The sequence below is a fragment of the Ostrea edulis genome, chromosome 4, assembly GCF_947568905.1.
Source record: "Ostrea edulis chromosome 4, xbOstEdul1.1, whole genome shotgun sequence".
In the NCBI taxonomy this organism is placed as follows: Eukaryota; Metazoa; Mollusca; class Bivalvia; order Ostreida; family Ostreidae; genus Ostrea; species Ostrea edulis.
The window spans coordinates 49003463-49017479 of record NC_079167.1 but is presented as its reverse complement, the minus strand read 5'-3'; the positions used below and the strand labels follow the sequence as shown (position 1 = coordinate 49017479).

Sequence of the window (14017 nt, the reverse complement as noted above, 5' to 3'; positions counted from 1 at the left end):
AGAATGGAAGACTTCAATGGCGCAATATTTTATCTCCCAAAATTGAAGAGTTCCTATAGTTTTGTTTTTTTAAATTAGAGAAATGCAAGTATGTATGTAGATACAATGTATTAGTAACTAGATAAAGCAGACTTTAGGAACTCTTCAATTCCAGGAGATAAAATATTGTGCTGTGGAAGTCTTCATTTGAACAGAAAATCTAGTGCCTATATTCATTTTGGGATTTTTATACCTAGACGGTAAGCAATACAAAATTAATAGTGATAGAGAGTTAGTTTGATAGTCAAATCACTTATATGAAGCGAACAGTGGTGTCAAATAAGTGCACATTAATTGCTAGAACTGGCCGAAGCTGAAAGTAAATTTCCAGACATGAATTATGAATGACTGCTCCGAGATTCGGTGAAGGCGTCTGTCCAAATATTCAGCCGAGCCGAATCTCATCCGAGATTACTTGGGGCTCCTGCGATCGGTGTATGAAGCGTATAAAACGCATAATAACCGCACGATTACTGGATATGTACTGGGCAATTAGGCTCCTTTAACGGACATTACCGTCTGAATAACAGACAAGTACCGGATTAAACAAACATGGGACGCATGAGAAACATATATAGCGTTCTACCGGTCATGTGACTGACAAAACGGGAATAAATCGAAAGTGGATATATCTTTTCAGACTTATCACCCTTGCTAACATATTTTCATGATGTCTCCAAAAGGAAGATCTACAAATGTCGGGAAGGGGAAGGGCTGCAGGACCCCAATCTCTTCCCACTGTCATTGACAGTGCTGGGGAAGAGCAGACAACCCAATATTCACTGCCTGAATCTGGAGAGATTCCCGAAGGCTCCTTTAATGGACATTACCGTCTGAATAACGGACAAGTACCGGGTCAAAAGAACGTAGGACGCATGAGAAACTGATATAACATTCTTTCAACGTTAGACGAACGGACTTGTACCGGTCTCGTGGACCTCCGTTTGACAACCGTTATTTGCCAGTTTCATGCGTTTCTTGTTCGTAAAATGCGGTTGATGTCCATTACATCTTCGGTTGACCCGCTGTATGTCCGGTAGTAGTCCCGGCCGTGACTCATGTCCACTGGACATTAACGAATGCAAACTGGACAAGGACAGGAAAAGAAACGCATGAGTTCCGATTAAAATGCATACCTACCGTCCACTAGGAGGACTCCATAGTCCGGTGGTGTTCGTTTCAAGTTTTGAACATGCTCTAAACTCTCCGCCGGACAAGGAACGCGTTGGCCGAAAGAGAAACGCAAAGGAACGGAGACGAACGGATGGACAATTTTGTAATCCGTTGGACGTCCGTTAGCGTTATCCGGTGAGATGTGACTGCTGCTTTAGGAATGAAACTTCACAGGAGAAGTCAGTGTGACTAAAGAATAATCCATGTTGTATTTTTCAAACGGGTTAAAGTCCAGGGATCACATATAGGAAGAAATGTTTTCCAGATGAATTATCAAAAACTATTTGCTAGAGGTGAAACCTACTGGGTTTTTTTTAGGTCCAATGGTCAACACGTCACAAATGGTAAGGAATGACTACTTGTGATCTCTCTGATGTAATTTGAGCTTTAACAATGAAACTGCACATGAACAGTCTCCATGGGATACCATCTACTGTTTTATGTCAAAAGGTTACGGTCACTTGTTCATATGGTATGGTATCGCATATCGCCATCATTTAAGATCCGACAGTGCAAAAGGATGACGCGTATCATTTTGAGATCAATATGTCAGAGATGAAGATCATCATATTGGGGAATAAATTATATCTGGATGACATTTCCAACATTGTGATTTTACACTGAAACTTCGCTAGAGGAGTCTTTGTAAAATATTTCCCCTTTCAAAAAGCATAAATTAAATGAGTAATTTGAAGTGGGAATATGATTTCACTCAATTTGCTTTGTTACTATGCCCCGGTTGTGGTAATTAGCACTATATAATCATTCTACAGAAAGTTGGATTATCTCTGGGGACTAATTAACGACCGAGTAGTGACAACTTATTTTTCCGCGGTGGTAAATAAACAACACATCGGACACAGATTTGTGAACTTTGATTAGGCCTACTGTAAGTTAGTACTTTTTTATGTCATATTTTTCGGTATATAATTGTAAATAAATAGATGTTTATCTGCGATTGATTTCTGCTGGTCACGTGGACCCATAACAGAATTAGAGATTTGGGGGCATGCATGTTTGGTCTGTCCGTCCGTCTGTCTGTTGGTCTGTTTGTCCGCAAAAACTTTAACCTTGTCCATTATTGATTGATTGTAGATTGTTTAACATTACATTAGAGAATATTTCACTCATATGGAGACGTCACCTCAACACTTATGGTTTTTGAGCAGGGAGGGATCTTTAACGTGACACACCTACACGGGACCTTGCTTTTTACGGTCTCATCCGAAGGACCGCCTCATTTAGTCGCAACTTACGACAAGCAAAGGATACTAAAGACCCATTCTGACCCGAACCCCCACGGAAACGACCTTGGCCATAACGTTTGAATGAATGGAGATAGGGCTTTCATATTTCACATGTGTATTCCTCGTGAAAAAACCTTTCTTTGAGTGCCAAATTTTTGATCTCATGATCTTAACCTTGGGGTTTTATCTACTCTTGAAAAACTTTTAACTTTGGCCATTATTAACTTTGTTACCATACGTGGGCATCAGTGTTTCACAAACACATCTTGATTGACATAATATATTTATCTTTATTTTGATAGGAAATATGATAATAGCATTTCAAGAAAATGAAGATAATTCAATTTTGTATGATGGCAACAATTGTGTTTTTGTAAATTCTGTTACATTTTTCTTTATACATTTGTCTCCTAAGTATGTTTTACTTATTTTAAAAACAAATCAAATATGAATGCATTTAATCATGACATAGTATGTCAGAAAAATATTTGTATCATGTATTTTTATCTTACCTGAAAAATATGATGGAACACAGTGTAAAGAAAATGTCTGGTTTTAGTTTTTAGATCATTACTCGAAAACGAAAAGAATTGCAGAACAAATAGTACTTGAGGCAGACAAGGAATGCTTACTCAGAACATGTGCACTCCGGTTGGGTGGAGTTTATGGAGTAGGCGAGCTACGTCATATACCAAGAGTAGTGGTGAGAGATCTTTAATGAAAACCCAAGCAGTACTACAGATAACGTATAGATCTTTATATCTTTCAGAATGTCCTCACTTTCTCTATATTGAGATTTTGTAAACCAATTCAATCAATCAAATCAATTGTGTACGGTATCTAATTGAACATTTATTCAGAACATGGCGCAGACAGGGGTTATCCAAGCTCTCTTCGGTGCCGAGTCTTTGACGGACTTTTTACATGTGGACAACATGGTTCAGGCCCATATTCTAGCTGCCAAGGCACTTACCAAAGAAGAAAGCCATAAAGCAGTATTAAAGCAACTCTCAAATAATATCAAAATGAATTTTTGGTCTAAGTTTTAAAATACTGCAGAAAACCATTCTTTATATTCACGGAACGATTCTTTTACAGGGAGGACAAACTTATTTCATATCAGACGGTGCTCCCATTAACACCTTCTCATTCTTCCGCCCGCTTGTAAGTAATGCTCAGAAAAATATTTGTCACATATACATGTATTTTGGTTCTCAAAATTAATTTCTGACTTCATGCTTTATTGCTTTTCCAAGATAGAAGGGTTGGGTTACTCACTACCGAGACGCCAAATCCCAATCCGACTGATGTGCTGTATTGGTAAGTAAGACAGGTATATAAATGTACTGTAATGTTCAATGTCTGTGTCGCCTGCTAAGCATAGCGACATTTAAGGATTACTTTGTCCAATTTGTATGTCCCTCTACCTGGCATACCCTAGACATTTGTAAAGGATGGGACTTCTATATCTAGCATGTGCGTTCCTTAGATTTTGGGATTACGTATTCTATTGCAAATGTCACATATTCTAGATTATACAGATCTACGGTTGATTTATTGTGTTCTTACTTTCAGCATGGGTGATCGAAATGATACACTTTTTAGTATCTGGAATATACGACTTCCAGCCTGTTTTAACGAGAATGGAGGTAGGCATAAAGTATCAAAGGTTTTGTAATTAGTGCATAACTTTTTGTTTTGTTTTTTGTTTTTTTGTAAACGTTTATTATATCCCGTTTCCTTGGAAGGTGTACAAAATGGGCGTCACCAATTACTTTTGCATCAAGAAAGCGTCACGTGATCTTGGATACAAACCAGTCAAACAGAATGAAATTTCGGATGTACTAGGCGACTTGGTAAAGCGAGGTTTCCGAAAGAAGCAAATGAAAACTTCATTGGTTTTTCGAATGAATTGGTTTGCCAATATTGTTATTACTGTGATATTTACTTCGTTTGTGTTGTCCTACATTCCATTGTGGAACTTGTCAACATTTGAGAAAGCCACGTTAAGTGTGATTCTTGACAAATAGAGCAAATGACCGAAAAATAAATATTTCGCCAAACCAGCAAAACTATGTGGAGGCAGAATATGTGGTGTGCTTTCATTCAACAACTGGTATTTTCTCTCCGCTTTCTCCACAAAAATAATGCTATACAATATGTACATGTATTAAGTACTTCGTAGAGGGAATTTTCATCTTATCAACTTTTCAAATGCACTGTGTCATTGATTGATATATCATTTCAAAGAGTATTTGAAATTCTTGATCAACAATTAACAATTGCAATAATATGTAATGATCACACAAATTAAATAATTAAATAAAAATCCCCCTAAAGTTGAACTGTAATGACGTTGGTGAAAGTGATCGATGCTTTGCTCTCGTAACAAACAACACACCCAAAGCAAAATTATGACATCACTTTCCATAAACAAGAGGTCAGCGGTCCACAACGCACATCTGAGTCACCTTGACCTTGCTGTTTTCAGACAAAAGATTTTTTTAATGATCTTTACCTTCTGTAATCAAATTAATTTTTTAACCCATATTATAACCTAGGTTCATGGGGTTATGACTTAATTGATCCAGACAACATGGGGATGCATGCAATATTACGAATTCTGGACATTTTTGTTTTACAGATTTTAAAGACTGGCTCCTTGTGTAATGTAAACTTTGATCACTAATTTTAACCCCACCCTAATCCCAAGTTCATGGGGAAAATTGAATTCAGGGTTTTTGCAAATTGGTTTGATTTATGAATAGTGTGGCTCTGCTACTCTTCAAAATATTTTAAGCACCGAGCATAGGCCAAAATTTTCAGCCCTTCACCGGCAAAAGTGGCGTCTCCATATGAGTGAGAAGAATTTTTAAAGATACCACCATATTTTCACTATTTCTTAATTATTTCCCCTACGTATGAACAATTCTGAATAGTTAATCCAAAGATGTTTAACGGAAAGTTTGGTTGAAATTGGCTATGTGGTTCTAGAGATGTCAAAAATGTGTACATTTCACTGACAGACGCCATGTGATCAGGAATAGCCCAGTCAAGCTACATGTAAAAAACGAAACCCGAAACTTTGTCAAGCTTTTATGTCTCTTGTATCATGACGCAGAACGTTTTTTAAAATAAATGTTATGAAATGTACATCCATTTTGTTCTTTTATTTCCTGTGTTGAAATGGTTCTCTGTTGTATTAAAGACATTTTACTGGTGTATTTAGACATCATATGTCGTGTATTTTTCATTCACTCAATCTAATTGAAATCAGACGTTCTTTAACTGTTACACTTCTCACGGTTAGAGAAGATCTGATTTTAATTAGATTGGTATGGAGTGTCACGGATAGAGAAGATCTGATTTTAATTAGATTGGTATGGAGTGTTAGAGAAGATCTGATTTTAATTAGATTGGTATGGAGTGTTAGAGAAGATCTGATTTTAATTAGATTGGTATGGAGTGATAGAGAAGATCTGATTTTAATTAGATTGGTATGGAGTGTTAGAGAAGATCTGATTTTAATTAGATTGGTATGGAGTGTCACGCTTAGAGAAGATCTGATTTTAATCAGATTGGTATGGAGTGTTAGAGAAAATCTTATTTTAATTAGATTGGTATGGAGTTTTAGAGAAGATCTGATTTTAATTAGATTGGTATGAAATGTCATGGTTAGAGAAGATCTAGTTTTAATTAGATTTGTCATCTACTATACATCACTTTGTGCACGTTCACACGAACGAAAGTCATTTCACTTTCAACAAGAGGCCCAGGGGCCTTATAGGTCACCTGAGTATCACGTAACAACCTTCCAATGTTTGAATTAGGTTTGTGTTTAAATATAAGAATTTTACTTGTGGATGGAAGAAACATTGAATAGCTAGGTGGTCATGAAGTACATGTGTCATTTTTATGTTCAATCAATAAACCTTTTTAAAAAACCTAGGTCTGAGACATCATAAAGAAAAGGGTTATTTACTCCTTAGATAAAACCAATATACATAATAATTTCATGTCTGTCAAGCAAAGGGTTCTTAAAGTATTGAGTAGTTGTATATATTCCTATTATTCAGTTTACCCTTGTCTTTGTGATTTTATTAGCTACAATGGTCATCTTCTCCGAAAGGAACCAGTGCATCAAGTCTGACCTCTGTCGAGCAAAGGGTCCTCAAGATATTTTTAAGGGTGTAGATCTTTGCATTTTTAGTTCGATTTTTAACCTTTGATCTGATGACCGCAAAATCAACAGGGCCATTTACTCTACAAGGGAACCAGTGTATCAAGTTTGATGTCTTTCAAGGAAATGGTTCTCAGGATATTGAATGGACAAGATTTGCCAATTTTTTTCCCCAGCACATGCCCTTTGGGCAGGCATGTATACTAATTAGATTAGCTCAAACAAATACTTACATGCCCAGTAATTTATTCATTAATTTTATTAGTTGCCTTTTCCCACCAAAGGAAATCTATTTTTCCACATCTTTAGCTACAATACATCTTCTGTTCTCAATTTCATTACTAATCGTAAATGACAGAAAATAAAGTTCAAAACTACATTGCGTATGTCCTTAATCGAACTTTTCAGTGCATTTTAATTGTTACCAGTGTTATTTAATTGGCTATTTCATAATGTTACATCTGATGAATAAATTGATCGTTTGAATCAAAAGGAAAAGTACATCGCTAAAGGTTTAAGCCTCTAAATTTACATGCCGTTTGGGCTTGTACTTCAATTTCCACATGCCCGCCTCTACCATTGTGAGGCCGAAAGCATCGGATATCAGGATAAGTCAAATACTGCTGATTAGAGTACTTTAACTCTTGACCACAAAATTGGAGCCAACTCCTTTTCATGGGGTAACAGTGCAATAAGTATGATGTTTAATAAACATAGCATTCTCTAGATATATCTAGATACTGAGCAGAAATTTGGTCTACTGACCAACCTACCAACTTAACAACAGGTGCAACTCAACATGACCCCCTCCTCAAGTAATATGCATAAAAAAGGAAATTATTTATTTCAAAACTTTATTAATTACAAACACAATGTTGCAAGATTCAAAAGTTCTATCAAGCTGCGCGACTGTTATGGTAGGCAACTAATGCACGAAGTGTATAGTAGGCAACTATATTCCCGGATTGATTTAAAGTAAAATCCTTCCGCAAGTAACTTAAAATATATATGTTTATATATATGCTCATCAGAACCATGCTATTAGTTTGTCTACTTAATACCCAGGAGCAGAGAAGAAGATTTTCAAAGAAATAAAATGCATTTTCACTATATAAGATCGATAGGGCCCCGCCCAAACACAAGAACCCCTAACCCTGGGGCCATGAATTTCTGGAGAGTCATCCATGCTCATCATAACTATGCTATTAGTTTGGCTACCTCAATACCCAGTAACATAGAAGAAGATTTTCAAAGAAATATTGCATTTTCACTATATAATCAATCAGCCCCGCCTTTGCACCAGAACCCCTGACCCAGGGGCCATAAATTTCAGTTTTGAAAGAAGCATCCTTGATCATCATTATCATACTATTAGTTTGTCTACTTAATACCCAGCAGCAGAGGAGAAGATTTTCAAAGAAATAAAATGCATTTTCACTATATGATCAATGGGGCCCCACCCTAATACCAGAACCCCTGACCCAGGGGCCATGAATTTCACAATTTTGAAAGAGGCATCCTTGCTCATCATAACCATGCTATTGGTTTGTCTACTTAATACCCAAGGACAGAGAAGAAGATTTTCAAAGAAATAATGCATTTTCACTATATGACTTATAGAGCCCCACCCTAGCACCAGAACTCCTGATCCAGGGGCCATGAATTTCACAATTTTTAAAGAGACATCCTTGCTCATCATTACCATGCTATTAGTTTGTCTACTTAATACCCAGAGACAGAGAAGAAGATTTTCAAAGAATTTCTACATTTTCACTATATGACCAATAGAGCCCCACCCTAACACAAGAACCCCTGCCCCAGGGGCCATGAATTTCACAATTTTGGTAGAGGGCTCAACGCTCATTATAATTATGCCCACAGTTTGGCTTCTTGATGTCCAGGAGTAAAGAAGAAGATTTTTTAAAATTACACTCATTTTGATGGTTTTTGCCCCACCCCTCAAGCCCCAGGGGGGCAGGGACCACGAATTTCACAATTTTTGTTCCCCTCCACCCACAGATGCCATATGCCAAAATTGGTTGAAATTGGTTCAGGGGTTTCAGAGAAGAAGCTGAAAATGTTAAAATGTTAACGCACGACGAACGACGACGGACAAAAACAGATAGCAATAGGTCACCTGACGGACAAAAACAGATAGCAATAGGTCACCTGAATGATTCAGGTGACCTAACTAGGTAGAGGAGGGGATAAAAAAAATGTATCAAGAACTTAAATACTGAAAAACCTTAATCTTTTTAGAGAACCTCTCAGCTACCCACAGTCTATTCTCACTATCTACGCACAGTCCATGAGGATATGAGAGTTCGTCTTCCTTCGTTAGAAGGTACTTTATGAAATGACCATCCTCATCAATCATGTGGATTACTCGGTTGCTAAAATCTGCTACAAGAATCTGGCCAAAACTATCGCTGCATATGTCACGGGGTGTGAATTTCATGAATTCGCTGGATTTCACATTTCCATCATACATGAATCTGATATCCATTTCCTTATCGATTACAATAACCTTGCGCATGCTCTCCTCAGTAATACAGATGTCGTAGTTGATGTTTTCACAAACTGCAGTTGGACTCTTCAGATACTGATGCATGAACTCTTGCTTCAGGTTTCCATTATGGTCATATCGAACTACTTTACCCTTGGATTCGAAGCAGTCTTGAAGGCATACAATGACGTCACTTGATCTAGTACAACAAATGCCGTTCGGCTTACCTTCTACTCTACATAGTGTTTCTTCGGATTTGTCGGACTTCATTATTCTGACACGTTTGTGACAATAATCGCTGTACAGTATGGTTCCGTCATCCATGACTGCCAGTCCCGCAGGCATATCTAGTCCAGTCGTTGTCTGAATCGTGTCCAAGCACCCCCCTTCCTCATTTAATATATACAATTCTGGACCAGTGCCGCTTTGAAGAATCATATTTGAGTGATAATACTTTACATACAATGTATACTTTGAGCGAGAATTAATGGTAAGTAACAAAATTGGTTTGGACATCATTTTTTTTGCCCTCTGATTTCTTCTTTCAATAACTGACGACTTAACGATCCCAAACCGAGCCTTCATGTCTTTGATATTGGGGTTTCCTTCAAGAAATCTTGGTGCTCTAAATTTTATTTTTTCAGAGACGCTATTACTACGGTTTTCTTCCCTCTGATATATTATCTCTTCAGCATTTAGAATGGTGTTCTTTGGGGAATTATTGTCATCATATTTTGTGCTCAATAGTTTGAATTCTTTTTCGATTTTTTCCACATATTCCAAGTCTCTAAATTTCATCTCATTAACAGAATTCAGAATGTCTTGGAGAATTGCATCTACCATGGAATGTAGAATAACAGCTTGTTTATTGGCTTGATTAATTACAAGTTCGTAACCTTTATGGACTTCTGACCCAACAACAGAATCCCTACAAGGAGACTCTTCTACAGGCGACATTCCTATCTTTTCAGTCTTGGCAAAAGTTGTAGATTCTTCAGAAAGCTCAAACAGTTCACATATCGTGTGCTTGTTGTGTTCTTGCTTTGTACATTTTAAGCAGACGGGAACTTTGCAATCGAAACATCCGTAAGCACATAGATAAGGTCTATGTTTAAAACACATCATAAAAGGCTCAGATGGCATCCTTTGGCGCCGGGTGTTTGTCAAGCTTGGTGCACACTGGTTACAACATCCACATCTGGTTTGGGAGTCGGAAATATTTTGGGGTTGTTTTTCTTCCTCTTCACTTTTGACAGTTTGCTGTGTAGAGAAAAAATCTTGCAGATACATGTACATATGTATATGTTAATTCATCAAAGCAGGCACGTATCATCGTTTTTCGGGGGGGGGGGGGGGGGGGGGGGGGGGTCGTAAGAGAAATGGCCTACATTTTTGCAGTTACTCCCCTTGCACCGAAAATTGTGGACGTGCTTATTTAAATGTTGTCCTAAGCTTCACATATGTTGAAGTTGGAAGACATAATACTACAGTCAGAGAACGACGGTTATGTACTGCTTGTGAGCCAAATGGTGTAGAGGATGAGTTCCACTTTATTTTGAAATTCCCTCTATATGCTGACTTGAGAAAAAATATGCTAAGGAATTTTAATATACAAAACCCAGTGTTTTCAAACTGATTAAACTACTCAGTGTTAAAAATACTAAAGAACTGATTAATTTCGGAAAATTTTACAGTATGCAACTAAGCTACGGAACTCTCATATGGTGTGATAGCATTTGTTTAATCTAAATTGTACATCGCTGTAACATTGTTGTCTCCACAATTCCATTTTTGTTTGTATAATTGTATTATGTATATCATATGAGCCTGTGGCTCACGAAAATAAAGAATCAGAATTTGGAGAGAAAAACCATAAATAGTATTAACAAGATAACTTCATTAATTTGACATTTCAAGCTCATTAATCACAAAAGGAGCATACCAATGAAAATATATATCAAATCTGTTAATAATTACGCGAGTATTTTTGTGTAGTCGGTGAGTGAAGTCTGGTGCGTCGACAGTTCTCAATTTTCCGCATTCCTGCAGTCGTGGGTATTTGAAACAGTTGATAGTAAGTAGTATTTTGAAGTCTTTTGTAATTATATTCAACATACAGATATGGGTGTTATATCGGTGTGTTGTTTTGTGTTTCATTTGCACGATTATTTGAATATGTCCTGACGTATTTTGTGCAAAGACTACTGTTTCATCCCTGATAAAAACTACATGCGTCAACTGTATGAACAACAAAACAATAAATTAATTTGACACTGGTAATCATGAAGACTTGGTACCAATACATGTATCGGGTCACAGTTCAAGGTCAAACAACATCAAATCTGCATTGGAACCTTGAATATTACATACAGTCGTCAATTTATGGGGGCGCCGGTAGGGGACCATGTATTGTTTATGCACTTACTTTCAGAATGATTATTGAAATATAATTCACAACTTTTATACATGTTATTGATAAGGAATTATTCTATCGGAACAATGAAAATTAATATCTCATTTCCCCATAACACAACCACAAATAGATGTGCAACTAATCAAAGTCATGATAAAGAAAGCTATGGCATGTCAAACGTTGCAATATTTGATCTTTTCCATTTGTATTGTATAACTTTCCATTTGTATTCTATATTTTCCATTTGCATTGTATAATTTTTCATTTGCATTGTATAATTTCCATTTGATTTGTATATTTTTCCATTTGTATTCTATATTTTCCATTTGTATTGTATAATTTCCCATTTGTATTCTATATTTTCCATTTGTATTGTATAATTTTCCATTTGTATTCTATATTTTCCATTTGTATTATATAATTTTTTCGTTTGCATTGTATAATTTCCATTTGCATTGCAAAATCTTTCATATGTATTGCATCCGAGGGATTGTTTATTTTGATTTGTTACGATGGATTTCATTAGTTTAGGTCCCACTTATATTTAACCGTCACCAGCTGCAGGTGACGTACCACAAATAGACTTACCATGCTACATGTACGGGCACAGTGGATTTTTAAAGATGTCAGACATAAAAAAAACCGGAAGTATATGTTAACATCAGAAAATCACACATTTTTGTTATACAGAATAATTAAAATAAATAAAAACTTGTTGAAATGACAAATATTAAATGTCAACAGTTTAAAAAAAAATGTTAATTCATAAATATGTATAAATTAATTGTGAATATTAGGGAAATCATGTATAATAGACATACATTGGAAGAAATACCAGCATAGGAGTTATTGCCCTTGACAACATTTTTTTAATTACAAAGAATTGATTATCTATGGAAAATATAAACTTTTCTAAAATCAATAGTTTACCAATTTTTTATTTTATGCAGTGAATAAAATTCCTCTGAAAGATATTTCTATCATGCGCACATTTTAATTTGATAAAGCGTTTTGCAAAAACCTATGACATCACACGAGGATCACATTATCCGAAAGATCCGTGATTCTCACTTTTAGATAGCAATGCGTATGGGAAAGTATTAACTATATTTACGTCTAAGGTTTGATGCAATCATGACACGAGTAGAGCTCGAACATGCATGCGACTTCACGTTTACGAACCAAAGGGTATATCACTGAACTACCGCGATCGGTTCCATATAAGGACTAGTTGAACATACATGTAGTTAGCAATGAGGAATCTTGCGCCGGGAGACACACACACACACACACACACACACACACACTTCACAAATATGATATTTTGTATATAGATGTCGAAAAAAGCATGTATGTACGTTTTATTTTGTCAGAACGCACTTGTTCCAGGGGACTTCCAGGGGCGGATCCAGGAATTGCGGTTAGGGGGCACCACTTTATGAGGCAGTGGTAGAGGTCATTGGGGGGGGGGGGGGGAGGGGAGTTCCTGGATTTTACAGATTTTATAGGGCTTGAAATATGTAATTTTTAATAAAAGGAAATTTGTAAAATGACGCAAATTTTAAGGGCTTCTGGAAAAATTAAGTTCTCTCAATAAAGTATTTCAAGAAATCAAAAGATTCTGTCATTTTATTTCTCCGGGAATGGAAGAAATTATTGCTTCTTTTATCGTTTAATACAATTTTCTAAACAAGATACCAAGATTTACCTTAAAGTTGAAAATTTTGAGAGAGGGGGCGGGGCGGCTGCGCCCCCCTTAAATCCGCCACTGACCTCGCCCTCCCCCTGCACTCCCACCCCCTCCACCAAGGCTTTCCACTGGACTCACTAGAGATCTTAAGACAGTCCCCAGACATCCAGCAGTTTACTGCATCCTTTCGTTCAGAATTATCTAGATCAGCCAGTGGTTAAATAGGAGACTAGTTTGAATAGGCTGATCACATTAGACGCATAAAAGCGATCAATTAATGGGTGGGGGGGGGGGGGGGGGATTGGGTTGGGGTTACGCCATTACACTTAGCAAATACGGTACATTCCTGCGAAACGTGGCTCCTGAACTTTACCTCTTCAACATCTCGCGCATTACCAAATTCGATAAACGATAACTTTAGATTAATTCATTGAATAGTTGTAACAAACCAAACTCGGATGCTAACAATTGGTGGGGACCCAAGGGCCTAATTAAGTCCCCCGAATCTACTGAATTCTGACTAAATAAAAATGTGCCTGCCTTTCTGGACAGTTCTATTTCTTTTTTTAAATTATCGGGGGGGGGGGGGGGGGGATTCGCCATTACTAGAGCTAGCTACGTATTTTTAAAAATAACTAGTCCTGCATGGACCCGGTCGCGGTCGCGGTAGCTCAGCAATTTATCGCTTGGTTTGTGGGCGAGAGGTCGTGAGTTCGAGAACCGTTACTGTCATTGCCGCATCAAGTGAGAATCACGGGTCTTTCCGTAA

The 14017-nt window shown here is 37.0% G+C and overlaps 2 protein-coding genes across 3 annotated transcripts in view; one reads left to right on the top strand and one right to left on the bottom strand.

Moving 5' to 3' along the window:
* Positions 1-5610, top strand: part of LOC125669816 (short-chain dehydrogenase/reductase family 42E member 1-like) — a 33541-nt gene extending 27931 nt beyond the window's left edge. For both annotated transcript variants that reach the window (XM_048904620.2, XM_056162814.1), the window contains exons 6-11: positions 3019-3162; positions 3320-3454; positions 3558-3623; positions 3716-3779; positions 4035-4108; positions 4208-5610. In XM_048904620.2, coding sequence (XP_048760577.2) covers positions 3019-3162; positions 3320-3454; positions 3558-3623; positions 3716-3779; positions 4035-4108; positions 4208-4489 — 765 coding nt within the window. In that variant the 3' untranslated portion in view covers positions 4490-5610. The remainder of the gene's footprint in view (positions 1-3018; positions 3163-3319; positions 3455-3557; positions 3624-3715; positions 3780-4034; positions 4109-4207) is intronic.
* Positions 5611-5705: 95 nt separating this feature from the next.
* The window catches only part of LOC125669815 (uncharacterized), a 12017-nt gene continuing 3705 nt past the window's right edge, over positions 5706-14017 (bottom strand). Inside the window, exon 2 of the mRNA XM_048904619.2 lies at positions 5706-10405. Coding sequence (XP_048760576.2) covers positions 8861-10405 — 1545 coding nt within the window. The 3' untranslated portion in view covers positions 5706-8860. The remainder of the gene's footprint in view (positions 10406-14017) is intronic.